The sequence below is a fragment of the Xyrauchen texanus genome, chromosome 13 (assembly GCF_025860055.1).
Source record: "Xyrauchen texanus isolate HMW12.3.18 chromosome 13, RBS_HiC_50CHRs, whole genome shotgun sequence".
NCBI classification, from domain to species: Eukaryota; Metazoa; Chordata; class Actinopteri; order Cypriniformes; family Catostomidae; genus Xyrauchen; species Xyrauchen texanus.
Window position 1 is genome coordinate 23,593,118 of NC_068288.1, and position 14,823 is coordinate 23,607,940.

At 36.0% G+C, this 14,823-nt stretch overlaps 2 protein-coding genes across 3 annotated transcripts in view; both read left to right on the forward strand.

The window, feature by feature from the left end:
- Positions 1-1,284: 1,284 nt before the first annotated feature.
- LOC127654150 (NADH dehydrogenase [ubiquinone] 1 beta subcomplex subunit 5, mitochondrial-like) lies at positions 1,285-7,197 on the forward strand. The gene is made up of 6 exons (XM_052141184.1): positions 1,285-1,422; positions 1,983-2,068; positions 2,160-2,226; positions 2,312-2,373; positions 3,355-3,461; positions 6,934-7,197. The coding sequence occupies exons 1-6, from the start codon at positions 1,305-1,307 to the stop codon at positions 7,052-7,054; spliced, it is 561 nt and encodes a 186-aa protein (XP_051997144.1). The 5' UTR covers positions 1,285-1,304; the 3' UTR covers positions 7,055-7,197.
- A 3,172-nt stretch (positions 7,198-10,369) lies between these two features.
- LOC127653870 (ubiquitin carboxyl-terminal hydrolase 13) overlaps positions 10,370-14,823 on the forward strand; it is a 39,949-nt gene continuing 35,495 nt past the window's right edge. For both annotated transcript variants that reach the window (XM_052140667.1, XM_052140666.1), the window contains exons 1-2: positions 10,370-10,514; positions 12,535-12,660. In XM_052140667.1, coding sequence (XP_051996627.1) covers positions 10,404-10,514; positions 12,535-12,660 — 237 coding nt within the window. In that variant the 5' untranslated portion in view covers positions 10,370-10,403. The remainder of the gene's footprint in view (positions 10,515-12,534; positions 12,661-14,823) is intronic.

The following is a 14,823-nucleotide window of genomic DNA, read 5'->3' on the forward strand; positions in this document are numbered from 1 at the left end:
TTTAGAAGAATGTATCAGCTGTGTAGGGCCATACAATGCAAGTGAATGGTGACGAAAACTTTGAAGCTCCAAAAAGCATATATAAAGGCAGAATAAATGTAACCCAAAAAAATCCAGTAGTTAAATCCATGTCTTCAAAACTGATATAATAGATACGGCCGAGAAACAGATCAATATTTAAGTCCTTTTTTTACTATAATTTCTCCTCCCTGCCCAGTAGGTGGCGATATGCACTTCATTTGTATTGCAAAAAACTAAAACAAAAGAAGAAGAACTCTTTACAGCAAAGAGTGCTTAGGAGAGCTATTTGAAAGTGCAGATTTATAGTAAAAAAGGACTTAAATGTTTATCTGTTTCTCACCCATACCGCTTCTGAAGACATGGATTTAACCACTGGGTTCATACTTTTATGCTGCCTTTACATGATTTTTGAGCTTCAACGTTTTGGACCCGGTTGACTTGTATTGCTTTGAACTACAGAGCTGAGATATTCTTCTAAAAATATTTGTTGTGTTCAGTAGAAGAAAGAATGTCATACACATCTGGGATGGCATGAGGTGAGTAAATAATGAGAGAATTTTCATTTTTGTTTAAACTATCCCTTGATTGAAACATCAACCCAGAAATAATGCTGAAATGAAAATGGACACAAACTAGTGCTAAAAATGAAATAGGGACATGGGTATATGTATTGATTTGTTTAGTGATTTAATTATTAATTTTAAGATTTTATAGTTTTTAAAACGACTTTATAATATTTATTTAATGATTTCATTTTGAGTATCTACAAACGAGTAAAATACCTATTTACAATGGCCTTTATTTATTTATTATAATTTTTTCTTTAGAGACTTTACTGCGGAGATGCTCTTTAGCAGAAATTTTGGTTATGCTGTGCCTGTGTGCCGCTACTTGGTCATATATGACTCAAACTGTAATGCTAATATGTAATGGAGGCAACAGACATAATGTCTAATTTGCATCCTTAATGAAAACATTAAATAATTAATCTATTTTAATACAAAATGTATATGAATGTTTTCAAAAGTTAAATCAAATCGAATATTCGTTCGTTTTTTTACATTAAGTTTTGTATTATTAGTATTACTACTAGAATAATTTTAAGTAACATATTATTATAATATTTTTTAATACATACTGTATTTATTATTTGTATTATTTGGGTTCAATTTACAAATTTGGAGTTGAACCTTTATTTTGCCGAAAGTATGGTGGATTTGGCATCGCTTCGTGTCAGATGAACCAATCAGTGAAGCCCGCACTCAGACACGCCATCAACAGTCATGGTGGGCATGAGCGTTCTGCGGACGGTGGCTGCTTTTACAGCCAGATTAAACCCGTTGAAACAACCTTATCTGTCAACAAATCTACTCTCTAGGGCTGTTGCACGTTCAGAACAAGGTAAAGAATACGAATATATTAATAAACACGACCAAATGACCGGTTGGTGTGTTATTCCTTGTAGTGACCTTGCTGGACTTGCTACACTTGTAGCATAAGCTTGCTTGCTTCAACACAAAATCCCTCTGTAACCTTCCAGTTGAATAGATAAATATATGTAAGAATGTGATATGTAAAGATCCAGTGATTGTGTTTCAGTATGATTACAATACTATAGTCACAATTAGTTACCATAGTTCCGGATTAAAAAGCTTTTGCCCTGTTCTGAGAATAAGCAGTCATTTTACTAAACTAGACATGTTCGCTGAACATGTATGTAACGCTTAATGTATTGCACACTGTAATAAGTAGTATTTATAATTTTGGTTTGCAGCTGTAGTCAATTGTTGCATTAATTTGGCTTCTGTTTTGTTATGGTTGCAATTGCCTCTACTTCCTGTGGAATAGAAAAATTAAAAAGTGCCTGATTTGTAGATGTTAAATGCTTTGGTATTGATAGATTGGAATCAGACCTTGCTTTCCACTTCACGTTTGTTACCAGTTTTTGTTTTTTCATACAGTTGTTGTCCGTCATGGGAGCCATGGTAAAAGGATGTTTATCATCAAGCCCACTGACTTCTATGATAGAAGATTTCTCCATCTGCTGGTAAAACCGCTCCCAGTAATTTTGCCATAATTGCTTAAAAATTATTCCTAATCTGCCTCTGCTTTCTTTCTATCTCCCTTCATTACACCAGAAATACTATATTCTTCTTACTGGCATCCCTGTTGCTGCACTTGTGACTTCTGTAAATGTTTTCATTGGTAAGTTTGAGACATCTGTCAGAGTTTTCTACATATGGCTTCTGTATCTGTCATTATAACATGAATAATATTTACTCCTAAACAGGAGAGGCTGAGTTGGCAGAAGTACCTGAAGGCTATGAACCAGAACACTGGGAGTACTATAAGGTATTCTGATATTTCAGTGCATGAAAAGATCTAATATAAATTAGGGATGTACACGGATAGTCGACATTTGTTTAACCATTTGATGCAGCACTTTTTGGAATATCAAAATCACTATTCGGTTATCCTACATGTGCAATAGAGATCTTCAACCTGATCCGAGCTCGATGAGTTCCGACAATCTGGCAGGTTTGGTGTCAGTTTTTCAAGTATAGGGTGAATTAGGGGCTGTTCAAACATGCTTTTGTGTGGATGTGCACTCTTTTTCTGTTATAGATCAGTGATACTGGCACACACTGGGTGAACTTGTTTGACTTTTGCATTGGCTGAATATACATTTTTGTTCTTTCAGCACCTCGCACATAATCACCACATTTTTAGACACAGAGTAAAGTTAAAAAGACTTTAGTTTTTATAAATGCGTCTTGAAACACCTGAATTGAGTTGCATTCATTGTGCTGCGTTCTGAAGAAGAGTACTTTGTGACTGTTTGTTACGCCATTAAACATGATTCCAGTTTACTTTTCACGAGCAACATTTCAGTGCTTGATAAACCGTAAGACAGTATTTTTCTTCTTTTGCTCTGGTGTGCATATTCAGTAAAATAATAAAATAAAGACAAGTTCAATGTAATTTGATTTTAAACCATTTAAAAATCAAAGCACCCCGATGAGGCAATTTTTTTTTGAGTAGTTTAAGGAAGTTTAAATTTAAGGAAATTCCATTACAGTTAACATCCTTTATTCCTGCGTCCGGTCTCCAGACGAAAAACCGATTAGCCGTTCATGAAACCTTACGGTTATCCAAATGTTAAAAATGGTAGCCGTGCACATCCCTATAAATGTTGATGAATAACATATACATACATTTTTTTTTTATCCAAATAAATGTCTGAAACAATTGATTGAGGAACATTGAAATTGTGTCCCTTCTAACATAACACTTCATATCTTTTCCTTTATTGGTTCTTCTATTTAATCTTAGCATCCCATCACCCGTTGGATTGCTCGTACCTTTTATGACAGCCCTGTGAAGGACTATGAGAAAATGATGGCACTTATCCAAATTGAGGCAGAGAAGGCTGAAATGAGGTAGGGATGGGCATGAGTACTCGAGTACTCGGAAGTGACAGCAATGATTGATCATGAAAACGATGATAAAAAATGAAAATACTTGACTGACTTTCGAAATTCAGTGACAACTACCTAACAACTATACGTATCAAAGTGGGGTCTTATTTTTAGTTTAGAGATTGATTACGGTATCATTTTCAGCGGTACCTTGATTGTCAAAAGAGACGTCTAATAGCAACCAAACTGATAAACTAATTGCAGTGCTAACATTTGTTCTACAAGTTTACGATAATCAAAAGAAAGTTTAATCCACCTTGTTATGAACATCTGTCTCTGCACACATGTGCTAAACAGGTTTTATTGTATTAAGTGAAGGTTTATAATTGACTCTAAACCTCCCTCGGTGCCCACATGTTTGCACACCTGCATCTCAGCAGGTGTGCAAACATGTGTGCATTTCCGCACAAGTTATAAGTCTAACATAAAGTGCCGGTCCATTGCAGTTTTCCCAGCATGAAGTTTAAAATTCAAAGTTAAATGGGAGGAAGCATGAATCATCACAGCAACAAACTCCAACAGAGCACAGCTTAATTTTCTGTCTGGGGCAAAGACACACTCCAAACTCATACACACAACACAAGGCGAAATCTATCAGTCATCTAGATGGGGCACAACTGAATGTGACACATTGAATGTGACTATTCACATTCATGTGTCATGAATGTGAATAGTCTTCAAAACTATTTTCAACCTAACTCTGCCTTTTAAAAACATGATGATTATGGCATCATGGAAACTGCGTTTTGCATATACACGTTTCGGATACAGTGATAATTACTGTTTATTACGGTAACCTGAAGGAAGAACAGAGACTTAAACATCCTGTGTTGTGTGTAAGCAGAATTAAAAAAAATAATAATAATATTATATATATATATATATATATATATATATATATATATATATATATATATATATATATATATATATATATATACACAGTTGCTGGTCATATGATTAGAATATCATCAAAAAGTTGATTTAGTGAAACTTGGATAATGTATACATTCATTCCACACAGACTGATATATTTCAAGTGTTCATTCCTTTTAATTGATGATTATAACTGACAACTAATGAAAAACCCCCAAATCAGTATCTCAGAAAATTAGAATATTGTGAAAAGGTTCAATATTGAAGACACCGGGTGCCACACTCTAATCAACTAATTAACTCAAAACACCTGCAAAGGCGTTTAAATGGTCTCTCATTTAGACTCCTGACTTGACAGCTGTCCAAAAGACGACCATTGACACCTTGCATAAGGAGGGCAAGACACAAAAGGTCATTGCTAAAGAGGCTTGCTGTTCACAGAGCTCTGTGTCCAAGCACATTAATAGAGAGGCGAAGGGAAGGAAAAGATGTGGTAGAAAAAAAGTGTACAAGCAATAGGGATAACCGCACCCTGGAGAGGATTGTGAAACAAAACCCATTCAAAAATGTGGGGGAGATTCGCAAAGAGTGGACTGCAGCTGGAGTCAGTGCTTCCACGCACAGACATATGCAAGACATGGGTTTCAGCTGTCGCATTCCTTGTGTCAAGCCACTCTTGAACAAGACACAGCGTCAGAAGCGTCTCGCCTGGGCTAAAGACAAAAAGGACTGGACTGCTGCTGAGTGGTCCAAAGTTATGTTCTCTGATGAAAGTAAATTTTGCGTTTCCTTTGGAAATCAAGGTCCCAGAGTCTGGAGGGAGGAAGAGAGGAGAGGCACAGAATCCACGTTGCTTGAAGTCCAGTGTAAGTTTCCACAGTCAGTGATGGTTTGGGGTGCCATGTCATCTGCTGGTGTTGGTCCACTGTGTTTTCTGAGGTCCAAGGTCAACGCAGCCGTCTACCAGGAAGTTTTAGAGCACTTCATGCTTCCTGCTGCTGACCAACTTTATGGAGATGCAGATTTCATTTTCCAACAGGACTTGGCACCTGCACGCAGTGCCAAAGCTACCAGTACCTGGTTTAAGGACCATGGTATCCCTCTTCTTAATTGGCCAGAAAACTCGCCTGACTTTAACCTTATAGAAAATCTATGGGGTATTGTGAAGAGAATGCGATACGCCAGACCCAACAATGCAGAAGAGCTGAAGGCCACTATCAGAGCAACCTGGGCTCTCATAACACCCGAGCAGTGCCACAGACTGATCGACTCCATGCCACGCCGCATTGCTGCAGTAGTTCAGGCAAAAGGAGCCCCAACTAAGTGTTGAGTGCTGTACATGCTCATACTTTTCATGTTCATACTTTTCAGTTGGCCAACATTTCTAAAAATCCTTTTTTTGTATTGGCCTTAAGTAATATTCAAATATTCGGAGATTTTCATTAGTTGTCAGTTTTAATCATCACAATTAAATGAAATAAACATTTGAAATATATCAGTCTGTGTGTAATGAATGAATATAATATCCAAGTTTCACTTTTTGAATGGAATTACTGAAATAAATAAACTTTTTGATGATATTCTAATTATATGACCAGCACCTGTATATACTACCGTTAAAAAGTTTAGGGTCACTTACTCATTCTTTATTACATTTTTTTTGTTTTTCACATTTTAGAATAATAGTAAATTCATCACAACTATGGAATAATAGAAATGGAAATATGGGAATTATGTTGTGACTAAAAAAAAATCTAAAATAAATCAAAACCATGTTATATTTTAGCATCTTCAAAGTGGCAACACTTTGCCTAGAATTTGCAGAAATGTACTCTTGACATTATCTCAATCAACTTCTTGAGGTATCAATCTGGGAGGCTTTTTAAACAGTATTGGAAATAGTTCCCATCTATATGCTTCTTTTTTTTTAAATAAAATTTCGTTTTGTAATTAAATTAATATGGTGGCACAATTATATTGTTGTCTACAAAAATAATTTCAAATATATAAGCATATGCCTTCAGATCAAAAGGTTTTTAAGATCATGAGAGACATTTCAGGCAAGTGACCCCAAACTTTTAAACGGTAGTGTACATCCTTCTGCTGTTTTCTACACTTGGCCATATCCAGATGTTTTTTATTTTATTTTCAAGTTGTCGATTTAATCTCAAAACTCTCACATCTCATATCATTTTGATAATGACAGCATACTGCACTATTGTACCGAAATGAGATAATATCATAACGTTTTATTGTTTCTGGTATCACGATACTTCGTTAGTACCGGTAAACTGCACAACCCTAGTTACATTTTGTTACATAGTTACGTTTTGTCTCTAAATTAAGAATTATCCTAATATCATTCATAGACATGTACTTAATAGAAGATTAAATGAAAAGAGCTTCATGGGGTAATAAAAAAATTGTTGTCACACCTTGGGAGTACCATGTGTACTACAACAATAAATGCACTGTAAAAATGTTTTTACTGCTTATAGATTGAATCATTAATATTGTTATGTAGACACATTTATAATCTTACCAATTTCCTTTGTAGACAAAAACAACTTGATGTACGCAGACACATGAGGGAAAAAGGAGATGGACCCTGGTTTCAAATAAAGACACTTGACAAGGGTCTGATTGATCATAGCCCAAAGTCATCCCCTGATAACTAGATGTGGTCATGCACACCTGTCAAAAATATTCAGGCATTATACAATGTATAATGTGTTGTTATTAAAATATTGTGAATTCTGGATTTTTTTTTTTCCTCTCTCTTCTTTGCCTCTGGCACTAATAAACTAAAGATTAAAACTTACTCTAGGTGTGTTTGTTTTTTATATTGTGGATTGTTGCTTATTCATTATTTTTCCAATTAACATTTTTTATTGATTCAAAAACAAACAACAGAGAAAAACACAACCCATACACATCGATTTAACATTTAACCTCCAGTAATATCCCTCCCCTATCTTCGACCACACCCTGATCCCCAATGAACACCCTTGTGGTCATATATCATAATGCGCACACACACACACAAAAAAAGAAAATATAATAAACATTCATAGTTAAACTAAACTTCTCTCCACATCCCCTACCTGAGATTCCCCCCAAAACGCTAAATAAATGTAAAGGAATTAATAATTCTATGGAGACAAGGCATAGATCTAATGCGGTCAGAGACAAATAATAAAATATAATCTGTGTAAATCAAATCAAATCACTTTATTGTCACACTACCATGTACACAAGTGCAACAGTAGGTGAAATTCTTGTGTGCAGGTCCGAGCAACATAGCAGTCATGACAGTGATGAGACATATACCAATTACAGTAAACAACATACTTACACAACACAATTTACATATCAGATGTACACATACTTACACAACACAATAATTATATACAATGTACAGTAAACTATACACACAATATACAATACACAATATACAATACAATAAGTAAAGAGTATTGCCCTGTTGTCATACCATTTGACAGCACAGATGTTGTGGTTTGCCTCCACTCAAAGCTTCCTCTTCAAGATCTTCTCATCTTCAAGGTTACAGTTGGGTAAGCACACTTGCCTGGCTGTTCCCACATAATGAATTCCACGAGCAAGGAGCTGAACTACTAATGGGACACAGGTGAAGTAGTTGTCTGTGCAGACCTTGTAGTTCTGACCTTCTGGAAGCGTAGAGGCAAGCTTTATCACAACGTCACCTGACATTCCAAGTTAAGATTTGGCTCGTTTTCCATCGGCACTGCCTTGGTACACATCAAAGTCACAGAGCATGCCAGAGATGCCAGTTCTTACCCACAATTTGAAGCCCGATGGTTGAGGTTTGCCTCGCATATGCTGCTGAATGGATCATCTCATCCACAGAGTTGTGCTCTTTGGGTACCACCTGCAGGTATTTCTCTCTGAATGAATCAAGCCATGGTCTGAGTTTCCACAGTTTGTCTTTCTTCATGCTCGCTGGCGTTGTCAGGTTGTTGACAAAATGTAATGATGTCAGCAGAGATTGGAACCTGTGGCGTGACATCACATCAGAAACGGGTGTACTGCGTGTCTGACTCCCAGTACATACGGACACCAGGCATTTGCATCAGGCCCATCTTCAGGTACATGCCAATCATCTGTTCAATTTCCTTGGTGTTTGTGTTTATAGATTTGAAAGCTGTACTGATTAGTGTGTTCTGTCAGAGCCTGAATCATGTCTTCTGACACAAACATCTGGAAGTACTCCAGTGGTGTGTGGAGGGAAACATCATCACTGGTCTCGTCTGGACCAGAGAAATCAATATTAGGACTGATGAAATCCTTTTTCAGCCAGCGATACCGGTCCCGGGGCATAGTCTGTTTAGTTGGTTGGCTCGATGTCCTCATCATCATCATCATCATCAGCTGGACAATCAGTGGGTCTCTGATTCTCTTTGTCCACTTCCTCGATATTTTCAACCACCTCCTCATCACTGGTGTATGATTCAATGTCAACATCACTCTCTCCGTTTTGGATAGCATCAATGACATCTTGCACAGTGCAGTACACAACTCTCCTTGCTGGTGTCATTCTAAAATGGAAATAATTGTTAGAGTATGTTCAAATATAACTAATTCCAATGAGTCCTATTTATGCAATACATTCCACTGAAGTCACACAATACTGTCTGGCTAGCCTAATGTGCTCTCTACTTAACAATCTAAAAGGAATATACAAACCCCCAGACCTCATAAATCCCCACCTTCCAGAACATTCACACCTGTCCCTGAACAATGCACCAAACATGCAACCCCCACATTCCAAAACATTTGCACTTGTCCCTGAACAACCATTCCCCAAAGCATTCCACAAACAGTATCTGCCTTGTGCAACAAGCAGATATTTGGACAAACAAACAAAGTCCAGATAAAAAACAGTTAACTATATTTGACTACTAACAGAAATAACATTGATTTAGAATTATTCAAATCTGGTCTAAACTGAAAATTATTACAAATAACACATTTATAAAGAGTGAATCATCAAATACATTGTATTTCTGCAAGTATTTATCCTATATGTGAACATTTGAGAAGTTTTATGTCTCCATGTAATGTGCAAGGTGCACATGCTATTTTGACTACCATTTTCACCCAACATTGTAAAGTTACAACAAAGACATAAGCTGAAAATCAAATTTGATGCATGCATTCCACAATAACTTAGAATATGTAGCTCATGTAAATACTAACAATCACAAAAAATATATATTTCTGAGATTTTACTTCAATGTTGAATGAGGTATCCAGTCGAATGAAACAAGGAGATGCGCTTTCAGGAAAGTTTGCAGGTGAAATGAGTTCAAGGTCTTATGGCCAAGCTCCTCCAAGGTTATCTCAGAATCAAGAGCCTTTTTTTGTTTTTGCTCAGTCACCAGTTTAGGGAGTTCTAATGGTTCCACAATGTTTCTAATGTTTTCATCAGTACGCGAAGACTTTGAACTATAGAGATCAAGATTTAATTCTTTAAAAATATTATTAATATCAATGGCTGAGGTAAATATTTAATCGCCAACAGATTTCATTGATGTAATGGTAGAAAAAGACTCTCTCTGCTTTATATATCTAGCCAAATTTTCTGCCCACAGTGGACCGGTGCCGGCATGAAATATGGGACAAGTGTCCCAATCTATGGGGCCCCAGTGAGCAAGGCCAAAAGTGTGTGATGACTGTGGGCTGCCCACACTAAGCAGAGCGGTCCCCACAGTTTCTGCCACTGAATATAACTTAAAAAGATTTTTATATTTCAGTAGCTGACTGATACAATATTAGATCCTACACAAGGACTGCTAAATGGTACTGATGCAACAGTCACCATTGCCATTACTGGACCATATCAAACACATCCGAATGTTTTCGTCGTCATATCCCTCAGTCCATGAGGAATGTCGGGTCTGTATGATATAAAAATAGCCCCATCACATCTACTTGACACGCTGCTCCAGTGAGTGTCAGTGTGGTGCGAGCAGCAGGAATGTGAAGATGGCTACAGATCTGGGAGAGCTACTGGTGCCGTATATGCCCACCATTAGAGTACCGAGGACAGGAGACAGGGTTTTCAAGAGCGAATGCGCTTTCTCCTACGACTCTCCAGTGAGTATTTTGTCAAATTCTTGCTCCATGAATGTACAATAAAAAATTGGTCACTGTCTTCCCACTCGCGCACGTGAAAGCTGCGGATAGCGTGAGACTGGGTTTCCTCTGCCACCATTCTCCCGCTGAATTTATGACAGCCTTCTGAAAATAAATAAATAACACATCGATGTTTACATCTTGCAGTGGGAGCAGGTTTACTTGCACTGTCGCTATTCGCGATTCAGATGTATTAGGAAATAATAAGGTGTATTGGGGAGAATTAGTGTCCTCTGTTTAAAGGCGTGACAAAGCAATAATAATTTCCTCCTGTTGTTATGCATTCAACATCCTTCCCTCCACTCAGCTTTAGGCTGATGCTGTTTGCGATTATGTTGTAAATTTGTATAGATTTTCATCTCTTTTACATCAATATAGCTTAATAACAGCTGCTCTGTAGTCGCTGAATGTGAAATGTAAAACTGGGATTTCCCAAATGTACTGTAATAAGCAGTTAGCAGCTATTTTCATGACCTATGAAAAGAATCCAGGTCAACGTGGCTTGTCATTCGTACACAAGTGTAGAACCACTGAGCAAAAATATCTCTCATGCTTATCAAAAATAATCAATTTTGACTAGCTGTGATGTGAACTTTAATAGTCCATAACTAGCTCTCAGCTAAAACATTTTAAAAAGTGACTCAGCTGTTTGATGTTCGTCATGGCAGACTAAAAGATATTTTTACACACTCTCTGTTCAAGCTCCTGTGTCACCAGAAGCTACTGAGAGTTTTTTTCTTTCTGGTGGGCCCTCAACACCCAAACCTTCACACATGTACCCTCTAACAATGTGTTTTGATTCAGATCAATTTGATACATTTACGATATAGCTTATTTGTTCAGATCCTCTGTCACTGGTAAACTTTTTAATATTAAAGAAAAAAAAAACACTACTTCTAACCAAATTCTAATGTACCCTTATAAAAAGTACTTTGGCTGTATCATGTTAGAGTGATTATATCAGATGATAATATCTAGTTCCTTTGATATATATATATATTGTATATGATTTCCATATTCATTTACTATGGTACATTTTTACATGGTGCTACGAGGTACTTAAATGAATACAATGGTTATTCCATGGAACGTGTCCCTGATATTACTATGTTACCAATAAACTAGGGTATATTATAAATTAGGAATTTATGTTTTGACAAATTTTGTTGTCGAGTACTCTGTATAACACATGAAAAAACGAGTTATCAAAATAGAATTTAAGTTCAACGTTTTAACCTGTTTTTCTTATGAAAAATATATAAGCACTATGCATAAATAACATCTTGATTTAAAAATTCTATATAAAAAAATCACTCACATAGAAGCATACATTCCAAGTCTTCTGAAGCGATACAGTCACTTTGGGTGAACTATTCTTTTAACAATATTATGCATCCATAGTGCCAACTGATGCATTGAGTTGAAGATTTAGGTAAGAGAAGCAGTTTAATTGTTGCCCATGGCAGGCAAAGTCACAAAGGACAATAAAAATGAAATAATCGAGTAGTGTTTTTACAAGAGGAATATTTAAAGCTGATCAAGTACTGAATTAATTAATTACTTGGGAAAATCCCTATAAATATTGAGTTCAATCTGCTACTGTACATGTATATATTTTGTAAGTTCACAGATAATACATTCATTTAAGTATTTTATGTGAAAAGAATGCAGATGATGTACAGTATGTAGATTATGTACTTATATCTGGGAGTGGGTCCTTTATTCATGCATATTATGTTAAGTACTATAAAGATATCTTAATGATATTGATAATACTAATGATGCTTATGACTGGGCAATAGTCTTTCTATGAACTGCCTTCTCTAATCTTTAATAGATTTAATAGCTTATGTTAGAAACATATGTTTTTGTTAGCATTTGTCCTGAAATGAGAACACGAAGTTTACCTACGGTATGTTTAACATGAATCCATAACATTTCATGATCATATTTGTCTTAACATAATTCTTGTGTTTTCAAGGAATCAGAAGGAGGTCTGTATGTATGTATGAACTCATTCCTGGGTTTTGGAAGAGAACACGTGGAGAGACATTACCGCAAAACTGGACAGAGTGTTTACATGCACTTAAAACGGCATGTGAAAGAGGTAAGAAACTTGACTAAAATTATTATGTTTTTTTTTCTTTCAACCAGTTCTTGGATGGACTTCAGACAATTTCTTCAAGCTGAGTAGAAAAAGTCAACTTTTAGTTTTCCTTTTATGTATAGCTTTAAGGAACTTGGACATTCCAACTTCTAACTTGGCATGTTTGCATTGCTGTCATTCTGGAATTTTTCATTCTAATTTACTAATTTGAAGTTTGTAAGCATTTCCAAGGAATTCTCAAACTAGAAATCTGAAACCATTCCTTTAATGTATAGAAAAAACCATTAGCATATGTTAGTGCTTTTACTGAGCAGTTTCCATAACTACAACAATTGAAGGAAAGAGGGCCGAAGTAATATTGTAACGATAATTGGTAGCAAAAAGCTTGCTTAACCCTCCTATTGTCTTAAACAACTGCACCATTCTTTTGTCCTTTGGGTAATTTTTGACCCGTATTGAAAACCATACAAAATAAATATATTCTTGATTTATGTATAATAGCACTAAAGGTGGCCTGGGTAGCTCAGCGAGTATTGAATCTGACTACCACACCTGGAGGCACAAATTAAAATCCAGGGTGTGCTGAGTGACTCCAGCCAGTTCTCCTAAGCATCCAAATTGGCCCGGTTGCTAGAGAGAGTAGAATCACAGGAGTAACCTCCTTGTAGTTGCTATAATGTGGTTCTCGCTCTCGGTGGGGCACATGATGAGTTGTGTGTAGATGCCACGGAGAATAGCGTGAAGCCTCCACACGCGTTATGTCTCTATGGTAACGTGCTCAACAAGCCACGTGATTACATGCATATATTGACGGACTCAGACACGGAGGCAACTGAGATTTGTCCTACGCCACCCGGATTGAGGTGTGTCACTACGCCACCACGAAGACGTAGAGTGCATTGGGAATTGGACATTCTAAATTGGGGGAATATATAAATATATTTTTGATTAAAAAAACTGCATTAAAGGCCTTCTTAAGGAAAATCTGTTTTATAATTGAATCTTAAAGTTTAGAATGATTTAAGGAAAAAATATTATATATACTGAATATTAATGAGGTTCAATTTAATTATTTTAATAATAATACAAAAAATGTAAATGAAAACACTGGGCAAGGATGTCTCAATTTATCTCGATTTAGTGTCTATGTCTTTTCAAAGAACTCTATCTTGTTCTGCTCACTGGAAGTTTTACTCTGTCTGATGCTTTTTGTATGTAATTTGATGCAGTGCATCCAGTGAAGTGTTATGAACAACATAGCTTAATTATTAACTACTAGATAGAAATATTACTTGTAAATGTAATGGTTGTTATTATAAATATAATAAAAAAGCATTTATATTAAAATAATATAAAATATAACTCTATATATGTAAATAAATGTGAAGAATTCTTTAATGTGTAATCCTTAACAGCTAATGTTGCATGTTAATGTAACAGTTAATGTACTGTATACTCCATTCTACTTGTGTAATTGCAGTGTATGTGTTCAATTGTGAGGGAATCTGTGGTGTTAGTAAATCATTTTCATCAGTGCTATAACTAGTTGGAACAGATGGGACTGCCTTAGGGGGCTAAGCCAGTTGAGGTCACACCCTTATGATTTGCCCTTTTTTTAATCACCTGTTATCTATTTTTTCTGTGCTCCTATCCTTCCTTCTTTGCACACTTCCAGTCTGACACTCTCCCTAAACCAACTCCAGAAGGGTCTGGAACCTATAGTCTCTGAATTAGGGGACTCTACTTTAGCCATCATGCCACTATAATGCTCCATGCATATATTTAGCTTTTCTGCTATCTGTGTTCACAATTAAAAAGGATTGCACATTACCATAGTAGCAGGTCTGTTGTATTTAGAAAGCTGTTTAGGACATTGAGGTGATTACTATAGCTCTTGAAACTATGAGGTCTTTTAAGCACATTTGAATATGGTTTCAGTTTTTCTGCAATATATTTTATTAAAACAAATGATAAAGTCATAGGCTAGTCAGAGGGTGGTTTTGACATATCGATCACTAGGTTATGTGAAGAATATGCACATTAAAGGAATGTTCCAGGTTATTTACAGTAATTACTGTATTTTCTGTTCTTTCTTATAAATTGAGGAATTAGTCAGTATTATTTTTTGATAATTGCCCACATGTTGCACAAATGTTGTCCATA